The sequence below is a fragment of the Balaenoptera physalus genome, assembly GCF_965194825.1.
Source record: "Balaenoptera physalus genome assembly, chromosome: 8".
NCBI classification, from domain to species: Eukaryota; Metazoa; Chordata; class Mammalia; order Artiodactyla; family Balaenopteridae; genus Balaenoptera; species Balaenoptera physalus.
Window position 1 is genome coordinate 101,140,788 of NC_138887.1, and position 18,425 is coordinate 101,159,212.

At 46.0% G+C, this 18,425-nt stretch overlaps 1 protein-coding gene across 6 annotated transcripts in view; it reads left to right on the forward strand.

The window, feature by feature from the left end:
* The first annotated feature begins 677 nt into the window (after positions 1-677).
* The window catches only part of STRIP2 (striatin interacting protein 2), a 44,326-nt gene continuing 26,578 nt past the window's right edge, over positions 678-18,425 (forward strand). For 3 of the 6 annotated variants that reach the window (XM_082472914.1, XM_082472918.1, XM_082472915.1), the window contains exons 1-11: positions 678-884; positions 7,461-7,530; positions 10,560-10,634; positions 11,643-11,777; positions 13,132-13,252; positions 14,028-14,096; positions 14,294-14,400; positions 15,133-15,260; positions 16,141-16,344; positions 17,574-17,809; positions 18,061-18,126. In XM_082472914.1, coding sequence (XP_082329040.1) covers positions 744-884; positions 7,461-7,530; positions 10,560-10,634; positions 11,643-11,777; positions 13,132-13,252; positions 14,028-14,096; positions 14,294-14,400; positions 15,133-15,260; positions 16,141-16,344; positions 17,574-17,809; positions 18,061-18,126 — 1,352 coding nt within the window. In that variant the 5' untranslated portion in view covers positions 678-743. Of the gene's footprint in view, positions 885-7,460; positions 7,531-10,559; positions 10,635-11,172; positions 11,566-11,642; positions 11,778-13,131; positions 13,253-14,027; positions 14,097-14,293; positions 14,401-15,132; positions 15,261-16,140; positions 16,345-17,573; positions 17,810-18,060; positions 18,127-18,425 lie in introns of those variants that run through there. The other 3 variants (XM_082472916.1, XM_082472917.1, XM_082472919.1) reach the window with 2 other exon arrangements.

Below are 18,425 nucleotides of genomic sequence, written 5' to 3' on the forward strand. Positions count from 1 at the left end.
TCAACTTTTACTCCCTAGCTCACACCATGAGGAAGATGCCCCCCTTCAGCGGAGAAAGGCAGATGGCCAGGAACAGCCCGGAAAGGCACCAGCAATTTCAGTTAAGTAAAAACGCCCTACTCCACCCCTCAACCCACAGTCTCCCAGTCAAGCCCTCACTCCGAGTGGAATGAGTTCGCCCCTGAAATCTCAGCTTCCAGAGAGGGAGAGTCGTTCGTTTCCTGCGGTGTCCCTGGCCACCCGGCGGTGCCATCCCTCCCCTTCGACTGAAGCGGGATTTGGGAAGTATTCAGGAGCCAGGACTTGGGGGCAGAGGTCTGTGATACTGGGGAAACGAAGACTGCAGTGGAGCAGGAGGCGGAGACTAGAGCTCCCCGAAAAGGTCGCTATTTGGGAGGGGGTGAGGGCTGAGGGACACGTAGTGAGAAGCAGAGCTGACCACCTAGAGCTCAAGGCCCAGGACGTGGGAAGTGGAGCTAAGAGCCGACCCAGGAATGTCAGGCTACCAGCGACGGCGCGGGAGTGGGAAAAAAAGAGGGGGGAAAAATCCCTTGAATGAGCCCCCTCCAAGTCCCGCTCAGAGAGGTCGAACAGCCAATCGCGCTGCAGGGTGGGGCTGCGGAGAAAGGTCTCAACCAATAGCTGTGGAGGGGGCGGAGCCTGGCTCCCGGCGCGCGGCGGCTGTGGGGTAACTCCTGGCAGAAAGGGCAGAGCGGTAGAGGGGCGCTGCTGAGGAGAGCTGCATGGAGGACCCCGCGGCACACGGGGCCGGGAACCCGCCTGCCAATGGCTACAGCAACGGCAACGGCAACGGCGGCGGCAAAGGGAAGCCGGCGGCGCCTAAAGGCCGGGAAACGTTCAGAAGCCAGCGGCGGGAGTCGGAGGTGAGGAGCCCGGAGAGCTTTCAGTTGGGACCGGGAGACGCCCGGAGCTAGAAGCGTTGGCTGAGGTGTTTCGGTCGCGTCCCCCTCCGCCGCCGGGAGACCCCTGCGCGCCCCGTGCCGCCTCTCGGAGCGGGCGCCTGCGGGGCCCGCCGCAGCCTAAACTCCGGGCTCTGCAGCCCCTGACCCTCTCCGCCCGTCTCCTGCCGCGGGTCGGGGGCTTTCTAGCCCTCTGGCCTCCCTCTGGGGGCGCGAAGATAGAGCGTGATATACTTTCACATATTTATCTCACTTAATCGCTGTAGCCCCCGGAGTGGTAATTCGTAAGGCCGATTTACAGAGGAGGAACAGGCGCGGAGAGGTGAAGTGAGTGGCCTGAGGGGTGGGAGGCCGGAGCCCGGCCGCAGTGAAGAGGGGCCGGCGTGGGGGCAGCCGCCCTCCCACCCCGAGGCGCCCCGAGCCGAGCAGAGCAGCCGCGTGACTTGGGCCCTTCTCCTTTCCCCCGTGTGCTGGCGAGCCCTTGAGGGAGCACTTTCCACGGACATCAGGCCCCCTCCCCGTAAGGGTTAATGATACAGGAGTCAGGCGGGGCAGTACCGGAGCGAGTGGATGGACCCCCGCACGATACAGACCCACAGAGAGGAGTATGAATGTTCCCTCTTCTTAAAAGAAACCCTAACTAGGAGGATGAAAGGAGTGAATTAACATTCACTCCAACCCCCTCATCCAGCCAGCTTCCATCAACTAGCCAAGAGCAGAACCGGATCTGAGCGGGGAATCAGACCACAGAATGTCAGATGTGGAAGGGTCTGTAGAGGTCACCGGGTTTTCGCCCTTGCTTTGACGGAAGTGGGAGACAGAAGTAGCTTGCCGAAGGTCATACATCTGGCACAGTGGCCAGGGGTACCAAGCTTTGGGTTCAGTCAGAGCAGGTTTTTGAGGTTTTGAATCCCACCCCTACCATTTACTCTCGGTGTGAATTTTGGCAGATTGCCAGCCTCTGAGCTCCAGTTTCTTCCTCTGTAAAATGAGGTTAATACTACCTGCCTCAGAAGGTTGCGATAAAGTCAAAATTAGATAATTGAATGTGAAATGTTTAATTCAGTGCAGGCACGGTGCATGTAGTTGGTTAGCACACAGTAGCTCTTAGTACTGTATTATCATCATCATCAAGGGACAGAACTGGTAGTAGAAGCCAGATCTTAGGCATCCCAGTCCACGGTTTACCATTTGAATTGTATTTCAGTTTCAAAGGGATTTCATGTATGCTTTCCATTTTGATACAGACAAGCAGGAATCCATCCCATTTTATAAAAGAGAGAAGTGGAGGAGGTGAAAAGACTGGCCCCCAAATCACACCACCTTTCAGTGGCAGAGCTCAGCCCTCCTGCCATACTGGATCAGGGTTTTATGCACCATATCATCTCCCTCCCTGCCTCAGTACGAATCTGGCCTTTTAGGGCACCCTGTTTCTCCTTCCCCGATAGAGACATCGTTCTTGTTCAGATGGTTTTGGGGGGATGGGGCAGGGGGATGAGTCTTTTATTAATTCAATAGCTGTTGAGTCCTTTCTATATGCCCAGCACTGTTTTAGGTGCTAGGGATACAGCAGTCTCTCCACAGTTGGGGTGGAGAGACAGACAGTGTGGGAATGAATAAAATAATTTTGGAATGATATGTTCTATGGGTGAATTAAAACTCCTCTTGAACCAGGAGGCTTTTTCCCTGCCTATCAAGTCTTCCTTCAGGAAAAGGCTCTGATAGTTTTACTCTTGCCAGTGAGTTCAGTATCCAGAGACTGAGAGCTTTCCACCTGCACCACAGTTTACCCAATTTACCGCCTGATTGTCTGCAGCTGCACTTTTCATGTGGAAATGAGCAACTGCAGTGATCCTCACCATCTGAGCTCATTGCCTGCCCAAAGGTTGGCTGGAAACATTAGCTTTCCTTCACCTTCCACTGCAGCAGGAGAGCTGCTCTTACCTGTCACTACATCCCCTATCACAACACCCAGGTGCCAGACTCTCTGCTTGACTCTCAGATAGATGACTATCTGCTTTCCCTTCCCTCCCTCCTTTTGCATTCCTGTGGAAGACAGTCCTGGGGAGGATGATTTTCTTTCCTCTCTAGGGCTTCAGGAATTACTGGAAGAGAATTACTGTTGGCACAAGTCAACAGAGCCTCGTACATCACTGTGTTTATAGGGGCACCGTTGACCTACCCTCTCCCAATGGCTTAGTGTATGGATATCCTAAGCTTAAAAGGAAGCTAGAGAATGATTGTTTGCTTAATAAAAAGATTCTTAACCTAACCAAAGGATTCACCTCAGGCCTCTTACAGCCAGATTCCTTGCTTTAGGTGGTTCCCAAAGTCCTTGACAAAGTTTAACTGGTTTGTAGCAAAATGAGGAAAATTCAAGGCATTGAAGTGAGTTTTTCATAAAATGTAGTTCAATACGTTAATATTAAAGGGTGTATGTAATTTAAAACAATGTTTTTCAAACTGTAGGGAGTAACCTGTGAGTTGAGACCAACATTTTTTTTTTTAAACATCTTTATTGGAGTATAATTTCTTTACAGTGGTGTGTTAGTTTCTGCTTTATAACAAAGTGAAGTAGTTATACATATACATATGTTCCCATATCTCTTCCCTCTTGCATCTCCCTCCCTCCCACCCTCCCTATCCCACCCCTGTAGGTGGTCACAAAGCACTGAGCTGATCTCCCTGTGCTATGCGGCTGCTTCCCACTAGCTTTCTATTTTTTTTTAAATTTATTTAATTAATTATTTATTTATTTTTATTTATGGCTGTGTTGGGTCTTCGTTTCTGTGCGAGGGCTTTCTCTAGTTGCGGCAAGTGGGGGCCACTCTTCATCGCGGTGCGCGGGCCTCTCACTATCGCGGCCTCTCTTGTTGCGGAGCACAGGCTCCAGACGCGCAGGCTCAGTAGTAGTTGTAGCTGACGGGCCTAGTTGCTCCGAGGCATGTGGGATCTTCCCAGACCAGGGCTGGAACCCGTGTCCCCTGCATTGGCAGGCAGATTCTCAACCACTGCGCCACCAGGGAAGCCCCTAGCTATCTATTTTACATTTGGTAGTGCATATATGTCCATGCCACTCTCTCACCCTGTCACATCTTGCCCCTCCCCCTCCCCATATCCTCAAGTCCATTCTCTATTAGGTCTGTGTCTTTATTCCCGTCTTGCCACTAGGTTCTTCATGACCTTTTTTTTCCCTTAGATTCCATATATATGTGTTAGCATACTGTATTTGTTTTTCTCTTTCTGACTTACTTCACTCTGTATGACAGACTCTAACTCCATCCACCTCACTACAAATACCTCCATTTCATTTCTTTTTAGGGCTGAGTAATATTCCATTGTATATATGTGCCACATCTTCTTTATCCATTCATCCGATGATGGACACTTAGGTTGCTTCCATGTCCTGGCTATTGTAAATAGAGCTGCAATGAACATTTTGGTACATGACTCTTTTTGAATTATGGTTTTCTCAGGGTATATGCCCAGTAGTGGGATTGCTGGGTCGTATGGTAGTTCTATTTTTAGTTTTTTAAGGAACCTCCATACTGTTCTCCATAGTGGCTGTATCAATTTACATTCCCACCAACAGTGCAAGAGTGTTCCCTTTTCTCCACACCCTCTCCAGCATTTATTGTTTCTAGATTTTTTGATGATGGCCATTCTGACCGATGTGAGATGATATCTCATTGTAGTTTTGATTTGCATTTCTCTAATGATTAATGATGTTGAGCATTCTTTCATGTGTCTGTTGGCAGTCTGTATATCTTCTTTGGAGGAATGTCTATTTAGGTCTTCTGCCCATTTTTGGATTGGGTTGTTTGTTTTTTTGTTATTGAGCTGCATGAGCTGCTTGTAAATCTTGGAGATTAATCCCAACATTTTTTTAAAGAAATAGACTAATAGGAAGTACTGGTGTATCACATATAGTAGTGGTAAATATTATTTTGTTAAACTTCTGTTCCAGTTTTGTGTGTGTTGGGACATGATGTAAAGTTTACTTATACTTTGACTTACAGTCAAAAAAAGCTTCACTGCTTTTAATGGCTTTTATTCTGCTATTTTGTCTTTTGCATTTTGGGGGTATTAAACGATTTTTAAAAATTATATATATAAGAGATTTTTAAAGTTTCTACTTAGAAAATAAAACATCAACAACCTTATGTCATTCTCCACCATCCACCTTTCTTTTTTCTTACTGGTCCCTGTAATCCAGAAGTTTGGAAATCTTTGCTATAGTGGATTTAAACATAAATCACCTTTTTGGCAGTGTAAATTCATAAAGTGGTTTTGGAAAACAACTTGTCATGTACAAAGAGCCATACAAATATTCATAAGGTTTGATGCATTCATTCCCTTTATAAGAAACTGTCAGAGAAGATCCTAAATATGAAAAAATTTATAAGTGTATTACAGCTTCATGTATATAGTAAAGAAAAATTAAAAACAAATGTTCAACAATAGATAATTGGTTAAGTAAGCCAATAGATATCTGTCCACTTAGCTGTTTATTTATTTATTTTTAATAAATTTTTTTTTTTTGGTTGTGCCGTGCAGTTTGTAGGATCTCAGTTCCCCCACCAGGGACTGAACCCAGGCCGTGGCAGTGAAAGCCCAGAATCCTAACCACTAGGCCATCAGGGAGCTCTTCACTTAGCTGTTTAAAGTGACAGTTATAATAATATGAGAAAGGGACTTCCCTGGTGGTCCAGTGGCTAAGACTCCACACTCCCAATGCATGGGTTCCTGGTCAGGGAACTAGATCCCACATGCATGCCGCAACTAAAGATTCTGCATGCCGCAACTAATGATCCAGCAAACTGCAACAAAGATCCTGCATGTGGCAACGAAGATCCTGTGTGCCACAGCTAAGACCCAGCGCAGCCTAAATAAATAAATATTAATTTTAAAAAAAGTAAACCTTTATCTTAAAAAAAATAATAATAGTATGAGAAAAATGCCTTTATAATATAATATTAAAATCATGAGTAGAGTAAGTAAAATTCTTAGAGTAACTGTCCACATAGTGCTACCAGGTGCTGGATTGTGTGCTAAGTGCTTTTCCTCTATTATCTCATTTAGTCCTTACAATGACCCTATGAATTATCCTCGTTTTACAGATGAGAAAACTGAGTACGTCATTTTGCAACAATTCCCTGATACCAATTCAGTTCTGACACTACCCGCAGTTAGCACAGACCCCACAAGTTAAGGGCTCAGTCCTACAAGACTGCCCTCACTTCAGATGCCAGCCACAGTGGAATCCCCAGACTACCTGCACTTCTGCCCGGCCAACTACAGATTCAGGGGTTACCATGACTGTCCCCCTCAGGTTCGATAGTTTGCTAGAACAACTCGCAGAGCTCAGAAAAGTGCTATATTTATGACTACAATTTTATTATAAAGAATACAACTCAGGAACAAAATGAAGAGAGGCATAGGACAAGGTATGGAGGTGGAGTGGTGCAGAATTTCCATGCCCTCTCTGCGGCATTACCCTCCTAGCACGTTGGTGTGCCCAAATCACATTGTTTCAGAGTTTTTATATGGAGTTTCATTACCTAGGCATGGTTGGTCAAACCATTGGCCACTTGATTCAGTCTCCAGCCTCCTCCCCTCCTTGGAGCCCCTTTTTTGAAACTCTCACTCTGAGTCACCTCATTAGCATAAACTCAAGTATGGTTGACAGGAGCTCCTTATGAATAACAGACACTCCTACTACTCAGGAAATTCCAAAGGTTTTAAGAGCTCTGTGCCAGGAAGGTGGGTGAGGGGGCAAAGACCAAATACATTTTTTATACCACACTGAGGCACAAAGAGGTTAAGTAACTTGTTCAAGGTCACATAGTATGTGACAAGAGCTGGAATCCAAATTTTTTTAAATTCATATTTATTAATATATTGGTAGGAAAAATCTATCCCAAAATGCTTAAGGAGGTTCGGGGGTAAGATTGTATTAAAAATACTTTTAAAAGGGTATTATAAATTTATACATACAACATCATAGGAAATCTAGCCTTTAATACAATTTGAAGTAGAAATGCTACCTTATTTGACAGTCCTAAAATTGTGGAATATTGGAAATGAAGGACCTCTTTTTATAGATGAGGAACTATGATCCACAGAATGAAATCATACAAAATCATACAATGGGTTAATGACAGAGCTGAAGTCAGAATCCAGTTTACTTCTTTTGTTTTCATCCGTCTTGTTTTTCTAGAGATCAGCTAGATGTTCTTCAGGTCTGTGTTTATGTAGATCAGATATGGGCACAGATTGTAGCTTTCGTATCTGTTCATGATCCTGGTCCTTTGCCCAGAGTTTCTGATTCTATATAGGAATCTTCAGCCCAGCCCCACACTGAGCCTCTAATTTTGGCTTGGAGGAGGGTACTTCTTGGATGAAAGGCCCAGATGGAACTCTCCTAGTTGCCTTCTTCCTCTAACTTCGGCCTCCAAGAGAGGTGGAAAATGAAATGAGGGTATGATCTCCTTTTGTCAACCTTTTTCCCAAGTTACCACAAAGATTTCTCCATTACAGGGCTCTGTGGACTGCCCTACCCTGGAATTTGAGTATGGAGACACAGATGGGCACGCAGCAGAGTTGTCAGGTATGAGATAGATGGGTCTGTAAAGAGTGGAAGGTTGGCCAGGAGGAGAGGGAAGATACCTGTGCTCTCCCCTGGCAGCTTGTCTGTTCTCAGCAAGTGGCTATAGAACACAGACTGTTCTCCACATTCCCACTTCTCTACACCTTCCAGTGGTCAGTATCTCTTTGTTTGCTTTCACATTTCTTTCTGTGAATGCTTCCTTGGCTATGTATGGCATTCTCCATTCTTTCATTCTATCCCTGTTTTCTGCTCACCCTTCTTTATTCTCTTTTGGTGCACTCTCAAATCTGTTTTCTCTCCACCTTCTCCCCATTTCTCCTTTCTTTCTCTTCCCATAGTCACCCATATCTTTGTGTGCTTCTTTCTGCCACCCACTCCATTGCTTTCCCATTCCATCTCTCTCTCCTTTTCTTTTCTACCTCCATCTCGCCCCCTTCCCCTAATACTTGCCCCTTATTAAAGTCTCAGCAATGTCTGAAGAAAAACTGTATAGACAACTGGCCAGCTGAGCAAAGCTGAACATGTCATCTATATCCATCACAGTGGAGCTCTGCTTGGATATTTCTGAGCTGGTGTTAAGTGATCCCATTCTTCTTTCAATGCTGGGCTGCTTCTCTCTGGATTCTTAGCTTGGCTAAACGTGATCTCCTTGCATTAAGGGCCTCCATGTTACATGTGCTACAAATGCCAATTATTAATAAATGAGCTTTGGGTGGAAATTGTGTGAAAGTTAAATATTCTGTCACATGAAAGTGACACTTTAAGACAGGCTTTTTTCAGAGAAAAGAGACAAACGCTTTTAAAGAAGTTCTTGTGAATAAGCATAGGGAATAGATTTTGTGATGAGTGACAGAAATAGAGAGCTAAGTTTAATACCTAACAAAGGATTAGAATCCAGAATATGAATACACACATACACACACACACATAGAGAGAGAGAAAGAAATGAACATCCCAATAGAGACTATAGATAAATGGTCAAAGAATATGAACAGGAATTCACAGAACAGAAAACCATGTGGTCAGTAAATATATGAAAAGATATTCAATTATGTTAGGAAATGGGGAAAAACAAATTAAAATGGTGAGATATTATTCAACAATCATCAGATGCAAAATTTAAAAGCCTGGGGTTGGTGAGGGTACAGAGAAATGAGTACTTTTTATACATGGCTTGGCATGAGGGAACAGTATAAAATTGGAAAGCAGTTTGGTTATATCTAGCAAAGTCGAATTCACACGTCTTATGACCCAGTGATTCTAGATGTACACTTTAAAGAAATTCTTGGGCCCAAGAAAACACTTACAAAGATGTTTATTGTTGCCACTGTGAACAATTGAAAACAACTTAGTAGGGGAATGGATAAACTGTAGTATATCAATATATTAGGCTACTGTATAGTCATTAAAATAATTGATCTATATCAATATGCTTCAGTGTCAATAAATATTAAAAACATATTAAAGGGGAGAAGAAACAGTGACAAAATAATTTATACATGCATCAAAAAAACTGCTTAAACACACAAGTCTAAAAGATGTTTCTGGGAAGTCTATTGCACACTTGATTAAGAACCGTGTCAGTTAAGTGAATGGATGTGTTCATCACACTGCTTTTCATGTAAACTATTGAAAGACATAATAAAAAATGCTTCTAAGAAAAAATAATTTATACAATATGATACTGCTTGGATAAAAACTTGAAAAACAGAACAATATCATGTGTTGTTTACAGGCACATAGATATGTACTAAAAGTATAAAAATAGGCATGTGAAGCATACATACCAATTTCATCATAGTGATTATCTCTAGAGAGGAAAATAAGACTGGGAAGGAAGAAGGGACTTTAGCTGTCTGAAGCAAATATGACAAGTGTTAACATTTGTTTAATCTGAGCAGAAGATAAACACGGTGTCTTTTATGTACTCTGTATTTACCGGTAGTATATGAAAGTTCATGATCTAAACTTTAAAAATAAGACAAAAGCAAAGTTTAGTACCTAAGAGCCTTGCTCCCTTTTTTAACTGGGTTTGTGCTCTACTCTTAAAATATATATATCTACACTACTCACTAATGACTGAAGAATTTAACAAACAGAGCTGGGATTTGTTTCTGGTCACTCCAGGATTTTGGAACTCAGGACTCAAAAGCCCTGGCTCCCAGACAAGGTATTTCTTGACCATTAGACAGCTGGCTGGAATATAAGTGAATTTCTCTTGCATTGTGAATTATCTGTGACCTAGTTAAATTTCCAGCAAGGGTCTTAGTTAGGGAACAGAGTTTTGAGGAAGCACCTATTGACTTAATGACTTCACTTCTTCATCCTCTGTAAGATGAGCGTACTGGTGTGATGTTCTGGAGTGTGTGTGTGTGTGCGTCTGTGTGTGTAGGAAAGGGCATTTTTATTTCTCATAAGCTGTCTGCATTTTGTATTGAGAGGCTGCTGTCAGCAAAGTTAGATTTTCCTGGGCACAGGCCGCTCTTTGGCAATCAAAGCTGCTTCTATATGGTTTGATTCTGCCTCTGCCTGGGTGGCCGTGGGCAGGAACATAAACTTCTGTACCCTTCGAAGAAACTCAGCGGGGAGAGAATGAACTGGCTCCTTGAATAGCACAAGGATCTTGCCTCTAAATTTCAGGAGTTGTGTTGCCCCCTTTTTCCCTAGAGACAGGATTAGTCCCAGTCTGGTTGACAAGCAGAAGGGGTTGCAGCCCTAAGAACCAGGAGTGATGACATTCAGCCCTCTCTGTTCCAGCCCTCCTCCTGGCCCTCACCAAATGTTGGAGCCTGCCTTCTCTGCTGTAGCAGCCAGCTGGCAGGAGGAGGACAGGTTTGATGGTTTAATCACCCAGGGACCCAAGTGGCTATTTTTAACTGCTCCGAAAAGGAGGAAGCTGACTCTGGATTGAATTGGACACAGGAATGTGTTGGAAGCTTTAGCTCTTTCATGCCACCTTTTCCACCCCAGGCCCCTTCTATAAGGATCTGCTGAATGTTTGTGACTCTGTCCTATCTTTCCTGCCACAGAATTGTATAGCTACACTGAAAACCCGGAATTCACCACTAACAGGAGGTGCTTTGAAGAAGATTTCAAGACCCAAGGTGATTCCAGATCCTTATTCATAGAGATCTGCTTTTTCTCTCCATGATATTCAAGGCTGATCTAGAAAAAGCCTAAAACAAAGTATGATCCTTCTTCATCCTCTCCATAGCCATATAACTTCTCTTATTCCTTTTTGCATATGGGACACAGAGTTTCCTATATCTCAAGTGGAGAGGTCATGGAGTGGAAGCAAGAGAAGCCTGAACTGGGTCCCTTTCCCTGATGTCAAGGGCCCAGAGAACAGAGGAATGGGGAGGTGGGGCTGGACTGGTTCCCTGCTGCCTGGTAACCCTGTGCCCAGCCTAGTCTTCGACCTTAGTGTTCAATCCCTGTCTCCAGTTCTGCCTCACTCATAGCATCTGGTAATAATTTCATGTGCCCACCCTGTGATCCACTCAGACCTCCATTTCCTTACTTGGTCAGTGGCAATTCAGTGTTCAACTCAGCAAATGTGTGGTGAGTACCCATTTTGTGCCAGAGATGCAGGAGGCAGGGGTGAAGGTGAATTTACAGTATCTTTAAAGAAATTATAGTCAGATAGCAGAGGGGAGATGTGTACGTCACAAAACTAGCTGAGGCCAAGAGGAAAATGGGAAGTGTCGTTAGAGAAGTAAAAAGTATCATGGGGGACAGAGCTTCTGGCTGGAGCATTAGTGGGAAAGAGGTGATTTTGTATTGAACCTGTAAGGATGAATAGGAATTGGATACATAGGGAGATAGAGGGAACTCCTTGAGGAAAGGCAGAGAGATAGAACCGTATAGGCTGGGGAGGGGGAAGTGGAAATGGAGGGGATGTGGAGGAAGATGAGGCTACAGAGTGGGTTCAGGCCAGAACATTTGGGTTTTTTACTTTTCCCATCCCTTATTCTTTCTCAGCTAAACAAGGAAAGCTTTTGAAGAGAAGAATTTATTGGGGGACTGAGATCAGAGGTACATCTGCTCTCAGGAGCCTTTCCAGGAAGGGGAGGCAACAGCTGACACTAGATCTGTATGGCCTCTGTTCCCAGTGCAGGGTAAGGAGTGGCTGGAGTTGGAGGAAGATGCCCAGAAGGCCTATGTGATGGGACTCCTGGACCGGCTGGAGGTGGTCAGTAGGGAACGGCGACTGAAGGTGGCCCGAGCTGTTCTCTACCTGGCCCAAGGTGAGTGGCCAGCTTTGCCAACTTGAGAGGGGTGGACACTAGAGAGAGAGAGATGTTGTTAGCAGGACTAGGATGAGGCAAGCCACGCTGGGAAAGCAAGGTTCCTGCCCCTCGAGGACAGATCTTGTCATGTGCTAGAAGTAACCTTGTGCTTATGCGAAAGATGAGGAGATGATGGTAGGTACTGTTCTGGATCCCTTGGAATCGGCCTTTCTCTTTCCAGGCATGCCAGGATTTCTTAAAAGGTTCTTTTTTTCCTTAGCCTGGGCTGTAATCCTATGTGGAGACTAGCAAGAGGGTCATTGTGGCCAGAGCTGACAATGTACCACCAGCTGAGCATGGAGGTTTCTTTTACCAGCTGTGGCCTGGCTCTGACACTGAGAGGAGGCAGGGAGGGTGCCACCAATTTACACATGGACCCTCTGCATTGTTTCTCATTGGCATTTAGAAGGTCCAAGCCAACATAGCAGCAGGAATGGTTGCTGTGAGTAATTTGGAGAATCAGAACTCAATGAAATTAACTGAGGAAAGCTTCCCAGAAGAGACCTATTAGCCAGGTGTTGGAAAGAAAAATGAGCCTAGCTGGAGTAGTAAAAGAAATCCCTGAGGTCAGAAATAAGAGGACTGTTGGCAGAAACAACTAGTTGGGAGCTAAAAAACTGTAAAAGAAAAATCATAAATGGAGAGGAAAGAGAGTGGACATCTGGTGAAGGGACGACTGCAGTAAACAAGGCAGTGCCCAAGCCTATCTCTTGGGTCTGGTGCTCTGGCCAAGTTCCAGCTGCCAGTACCTTCATCTTTTTGCCTGAGGGCTTTCTGTGCAGCCCACATAGGGCAGCCAGGAAGTGCTAGGGAATTAATGTTCTCCCCTAGTCCAGCAGCATTCCTCAGTGACTGCCAGGAATTACTGGATGAATAGCCTGACCACCTCACCCCTCTTGGGTGGGATGATTCTGAGTTGTTTGTTTTATGTTTTCCAGAGCTTCTCCCCACTTGGGATTGAGCTCTTGGCTGCCTTCTCTTCCCTATCTCACTTCCCCACTTCTCTACCGATGGTTCCTGGGGTCAACTCCCAAATAAACTACTTGCACTTGAATCCTTATCTCTGGATCTGCTTCTCAGGGAACTCAAACTTAAGACAGACCAGTGATGAGCACATTGGACCTAACCCTGGAGACTGCTTCTCCTCTCCCCTGCCTCATTCCAGGAAGTTCTGGGGGGCACTTGTCCTACCTTTGTCAGCCTAATTGTTGGGCAGAGTGTTGGAAGATAGCCTTCAGATCATGGGGCAGGGTGGAAAGAACTGGGATAACCCCCTCCACCTCAACCCCTGCGGCACTGTCTGGTCCTTTAGGCACTTTTGGGGAATGTGATTCAGAAGTCGATGTACTCCACTGGTCCAGGTACAACTGCTTCCTGCTCTATCAGATGGGGACCTTCTCGGCCTTCCTGGAGCTACTCCACATGGAAATCGAGTGAGAAGCCTTAGGGGAGGGCTGGCGACCCCCTTCCTTGAAGAGTGCCTCATCTCCTATGCTGGTTCCCTCACTGTAGAGCCCTCTGTGGAAGCTGGGTCTATTCACACCTCATCCAAATCTCACTGAGAGTCCCCCTCCATCCAGCCGTGGTCTCTGATAGTCTGTCCTGCTCCCTAAGGTTGGGCTCATCAGCAGACTCTGCCCCACTTACAGCTTCAATCCTGGGCTTCAGGGGCCGATCCTGTATTGCTTTTGTATCCAGATACCGTCTTAGCTCAGCCTAACTATGGACTCCATGAAGGAAACTGTTCTACCTGAGAACATGACCCAAGAGGGACGGGACCAATTCCTGTTGCTGTGCCCAGTTCTTTCCCTCACGGTTACAGCTCTAGACGTGGCCTTATCTGCCGCTACCACTATAGTGACCCCTCATATTGTCTCATGCCTATCACCCAGGAGTTTTAGTGGGGCAAATTCTGTTTATTATTCACCAAGTGTTGCTTAGCATCTGTTTTGTGTCCAGCACAGTACTAGACACAGCGGGGATTTTAAGAGGAGCCAATATCATAGACCCTGCCCTTGCCTATCTTCACCACAGATAAGGGTTTGTCTAGGTGGCAGGAGAATTCTATGGGCTCCTCTACCTTAGACCAATTTCTTTAGCTACATAGCCAGGGAATGGCAGGTACTCATGTTTGTGCATATGATAAGTGTGCAACACGGAGTAAAGAGGCCTTACGGGTTCCCGTTTTCTCCCTCGTCCCTGTGGCAGCAACAGCCAGGCCTGTAGCAGTGCTCTTCGGAAACCAGCCATCTCCATTGCTGATAGCACAGAGCTCCGGTGAGTGGGCCTGCCCATGGGATTGGAACAGGGGATGGTTAGCAATGGGTTACGTTTGCCCAAATTTCAGATGCACCCAGGCCACTAGAAGTTGCTAATTCCACTGGGTTGGGCCACCACAGAGACCATCCCTGAGGTCTCAGACTATAGGTTGGAAACTGCCTTGGGAACCTCTTGTGACCCTTCTATAACCTCAGGGTGCTGCTGAGTGTCATGTACCTAATGGTGGAAAATATCCGCCTGGAGCGAGAGACAGACTCCTACGGGTGGAGGAGAGCCCGGGAGACCTTCCGCACTGAACTGAGTAAGAAGTGGCACTCGAGGTGCCTGTGGCGGAGGGGAGGCATAGCATCTGCCTAGGAGAGACAGACAGTTCTTCTTCTTTCTTCTTCTTCATCTTCTTTTTTTTTTTTTTAGAACTAACATCCTTCTTTTAGGACAGAGATACTTTGTGGTGGGCTTGAGGGTCTGGCTTGATTGTCCCTGTGTCTATGAGCTAGGCCCAGTCATATGTCTTCTCTGTATCTTGGTTTTGGTTTCCTTGGTTATATATGGGAATAGTCATCCCTCTCCCATTCGATCACAAATCCCATGTGAAAAATATGAGTTGACTTACCTTGAAAATATGAGTTGGTATTGTCATCAGTCAAGGATAAGATATGAAGGCCTTTGGGATTTTAAAATATATACTTATATTTGTTGATGTGGGAAAGTGAGTTGTGATCTACAAAATGCATTGAATTCCTCAGCCAGGAAGCATCTTTATTACCATTTATTATCTTTATTACTGTTACTTCTAGTTTGATATCCACCCCCAAGCTTTGGGAACTATACCATTTTAACTCCATGACCTCCCTTATCCTGCCCTCGGGGGGTTCACTCTGGGGGCTCTCTAAGCCTCCTTCTAAGGACCAAGTACTCAGATTCTTTGCGGGAAGGTGAGTGCCTTCCTCAGTGTCCAGAAACAGGGTTACAGGGACTAGGTTTCAGCTGCTTCATCCTCACTTTCTCACTTGCCTCTCTCCACAACCCCCAGGCTTCTCCATGCATAATGAGGAGCCTTTTGCCCTTCTGCTTTTCTCTATGGTCACCAAGTTCTGCAGTGGCCTGGCTCCCCACTTCCCCATAAAGAAGGTCCTGCTTCTGCTCTGGAAAGTAGTCATGGTGAGTGGCTGATTCACCCCTCTCCCATCTCATCAGATCAGCAGTGCCCTCTGCCACCTCAGTTTCTTCTAGTCTGATTCCAGGAGGCTGGAGCTAGGCAGAAGAATAGGGCAGCTGTTAACCAGTGGAGGGGCAATAAGGCTGTCCTAGAGAAATCAGATGTTCTGTTTCAGAGTAGGTTACCTATTTCTGTTGGACTGATGGGAGATGCCACTTTTTGAGTTGGGGTGTCATTGCACCTTCCCCTGATAGAGCTAATGTTTCATGGAAAGAACCCTGGCTGAGAGTTGGGAGATCTGGCCTCTGCTGATACTGAGAAACCTCGGGCAATTCTCTGTGTCTCAGTTTCTCTAGCTGTAAAATGTGGGGTTTAGTGCCTGCTCTCCATCCAGATAAATAGAGGATTTGCTTTTAAAAAATGAAGTCCTCATAAGTGTATGGTTGCAGTTTTGTTACTAATTTTTCAACCCTATCCTTCCTCTGACTGGCTGAACAACATACCCTCCAGGGCAGGCCTTGAGTGATTCTGGGGGGTTGTAGTATCTAGATCTGCTCCTTAAAAGGGGGTACATTTTCCTGTTTTTTTCAGTGGAGGCCCCCGGTGGTCCTTTTCCTTATTTCTGGTGATGTTTCCAGCCCTGGGTCAGTAAATAATGCTTTATCCTGACCCCTGAGCTCTGAGGGATAGTAACCACCTCTGAGACTGGGGATGGTGACCACATTTTTTGCCTCCTCCTGTTTTATTACTTCCTAGTTAAGGAGGGGGTCTGAGGGGACTGGAGGTTGTGGCTCTTCCTCTCTATCCGTGTTTCCCTGACCTTGCTCCCTCTGACTTCCCTCCCTTCCTCTCTTCTCTGCCCCTTTCCTGTTTAACCCTTAGTTTACCCTCGGTGGATTTGAGCAACTGCAGGCTCTCAAAGTACAGAAGCGGGAAGAATTGGGCCTGCCTCCACTGGCTGAGGACAGTATCCAGGTGGTGAAGAGCATGCGTGCTGCCTCCCCGCCCTCTTACACTCTCGACCTGGGGGAGTCTCAGCTGGCACCACCACCCTCCAAACTGCGAGGCCGCCGTGGTTCTCGAAGGGTATGGACTAAAGCAGACAGTAGTGTTGTGACACTAGCTGGCCAAAAATCAAGATTCTAAGCAGCTCTGGATATGGTAGGAAAGAGCAGTAAATGACCCAGCTCTCCTGCCCCTGGCTGGCCCTGAGACCAACCTGAAATCTTGGAGTCTATACTTCGGCCTCTATTCCCAAGCCCTGACAGGGTCCTGGGCTGTCAAGATGTAACATTGTGATATCACATCATACATCCATGTCTTGCTAAGGATTATTGGTCTAGACCTCAGTGCCTGGAGTTCCCTAGCACCCTGAGCAACAGTTGGGGTATAATCCTGGGCATAGGTACCTGGTTGAGGCACTTTATCATTGTCTTCACAGTAAGATTTACTCTGAGCCAGCCATGCTCTTATCTGGCCTTGGAACCAGAGGCTTATACTTACAAGGTGACTGGTTAGGGTTCTATAGTCTGCATCCCTAGAAAGGTCACAATGACAAGTTGCGCTGAGAGCTGACCACGCTCCCATGAACTTACCTGCCTGACCTACTTGAGTTCACCAACTACAGGTGACGGGCTCGGACAGTCACACTCAGTAATCTAGTCTACATTATCTGCAATGTGATTTTTTTTAACCTTTATTTTTTTGTTTTATAAAGTAATGCTTACTCATTATAGAAAATTTAGAACAAATATAAAAATGTGAAGAAGGGAGAAAAAAAAGTCACCCACAATCTTAACAACCAGAGGCAATCACTGTTAACTTTTTGGCCTATTTCTGTCCAATCTTTTTTTCTTTCTGTGACAAGATTTAAAATTCCAGACTTGCTTCCCTCTGCCTAGCAGCAAGCTTCTGTCCTCCTCTTCCTCAGTCAGCCAGCTGGTGTATGCTCACAGAAGGCAAACTAATTGAATGTTCACCTAAGTAGAGCATAATTAGGAAGGAAAGTGCTGGCAAAAAAAAACAGCATCAGTGCTTTCTGAAAGCTAAGTAACTGTGACTTTGGGATTATCTATGCTCTGTTTCCCAGCCATTGGCGTGGCTGTGTGAGAGCTGCTTGTCCTGGAATTGGGCCTGGTGGGGACAGTAGGGTTGAGATGGGAAGGGAAAGTTCTCACTAGAGGTGGGTTCTTACTTCCATGTTCCCTGAAGTCTAGCAGTCTGTGGGTTGGGGTGGTTTCAGACAAGGATGCCCAGGGTGAGATCTCTGCACACCTTCCCTCTCTCCTTCCACCCACTCCCCTCCAACCCCCCAGCAACTCCTTACTAAGCAGGACAGCTTGGACATCTACAACGAAAGAGATCTCTTTAAGACTGAGGAACCAGCCACAGAGGAGGAAGAGGAGTCTGCTGGCGATGGAGAGCGTACCTTGGATGGAGAGTTAGACTTGCTAGAGCAGGACCCTCTAGTGCCACCTCCACCCTCACAGGCACCCCTCTCTGCTGAGCGGGTGGCCTTTCCCAAGGGCCTACCGTGGACCCCAAAGGTCAGGTAGGTTTGATAACACCAAGCACCCTGAGCTTCGGGGTTTCAGTCACTGGAGGCCCAGGGTGGAGTGGTCTATGTATTCAAGGCTCAATAAGCTGGGCTGGGAGTCAGAACTCCTGGGTTTGAAGTTCCCTGCTGTCTTCCCCTACTGTTCCAGTTCTCCAACTGGAGGAGTAGGAGCCCAGTAAGGGTCCTTCTCTCAAGGTTTGTTTTTCTTCCCTTCTCTGGGATTTGTCTCTCCACCGTCCTCTCAGACAGAAGGACATTGAACACTTCTTGGAGATGAGCAGGAACAAGTTCATCGGATTCACTCTGGAGCAGTAAGTGACTGGATGGTCAGAACTGGCTATAGAGTGGTTTTTAGGGGACCAGGGGAACGGGTGGCCTAGAGTGAGAGATGTTGCCTGGTCGTGATTATACAACCCAGAGCCATGGGCAGCTCTCAGTGACTGCTTTGCGTTCTTGCCATGGCGTTTTTTCCTTCCAGTTTCCTAGAACTTTTATGTTCTCATCCAGGTGTAGGACCTTGAGCAACAAGTCATTTCCCTCTTGAACATCAATTTCCTTGTCAGAGTGTTATTAGATGGCCCCTGCAAGCCCTTCTGTAATGGGCCAGAAT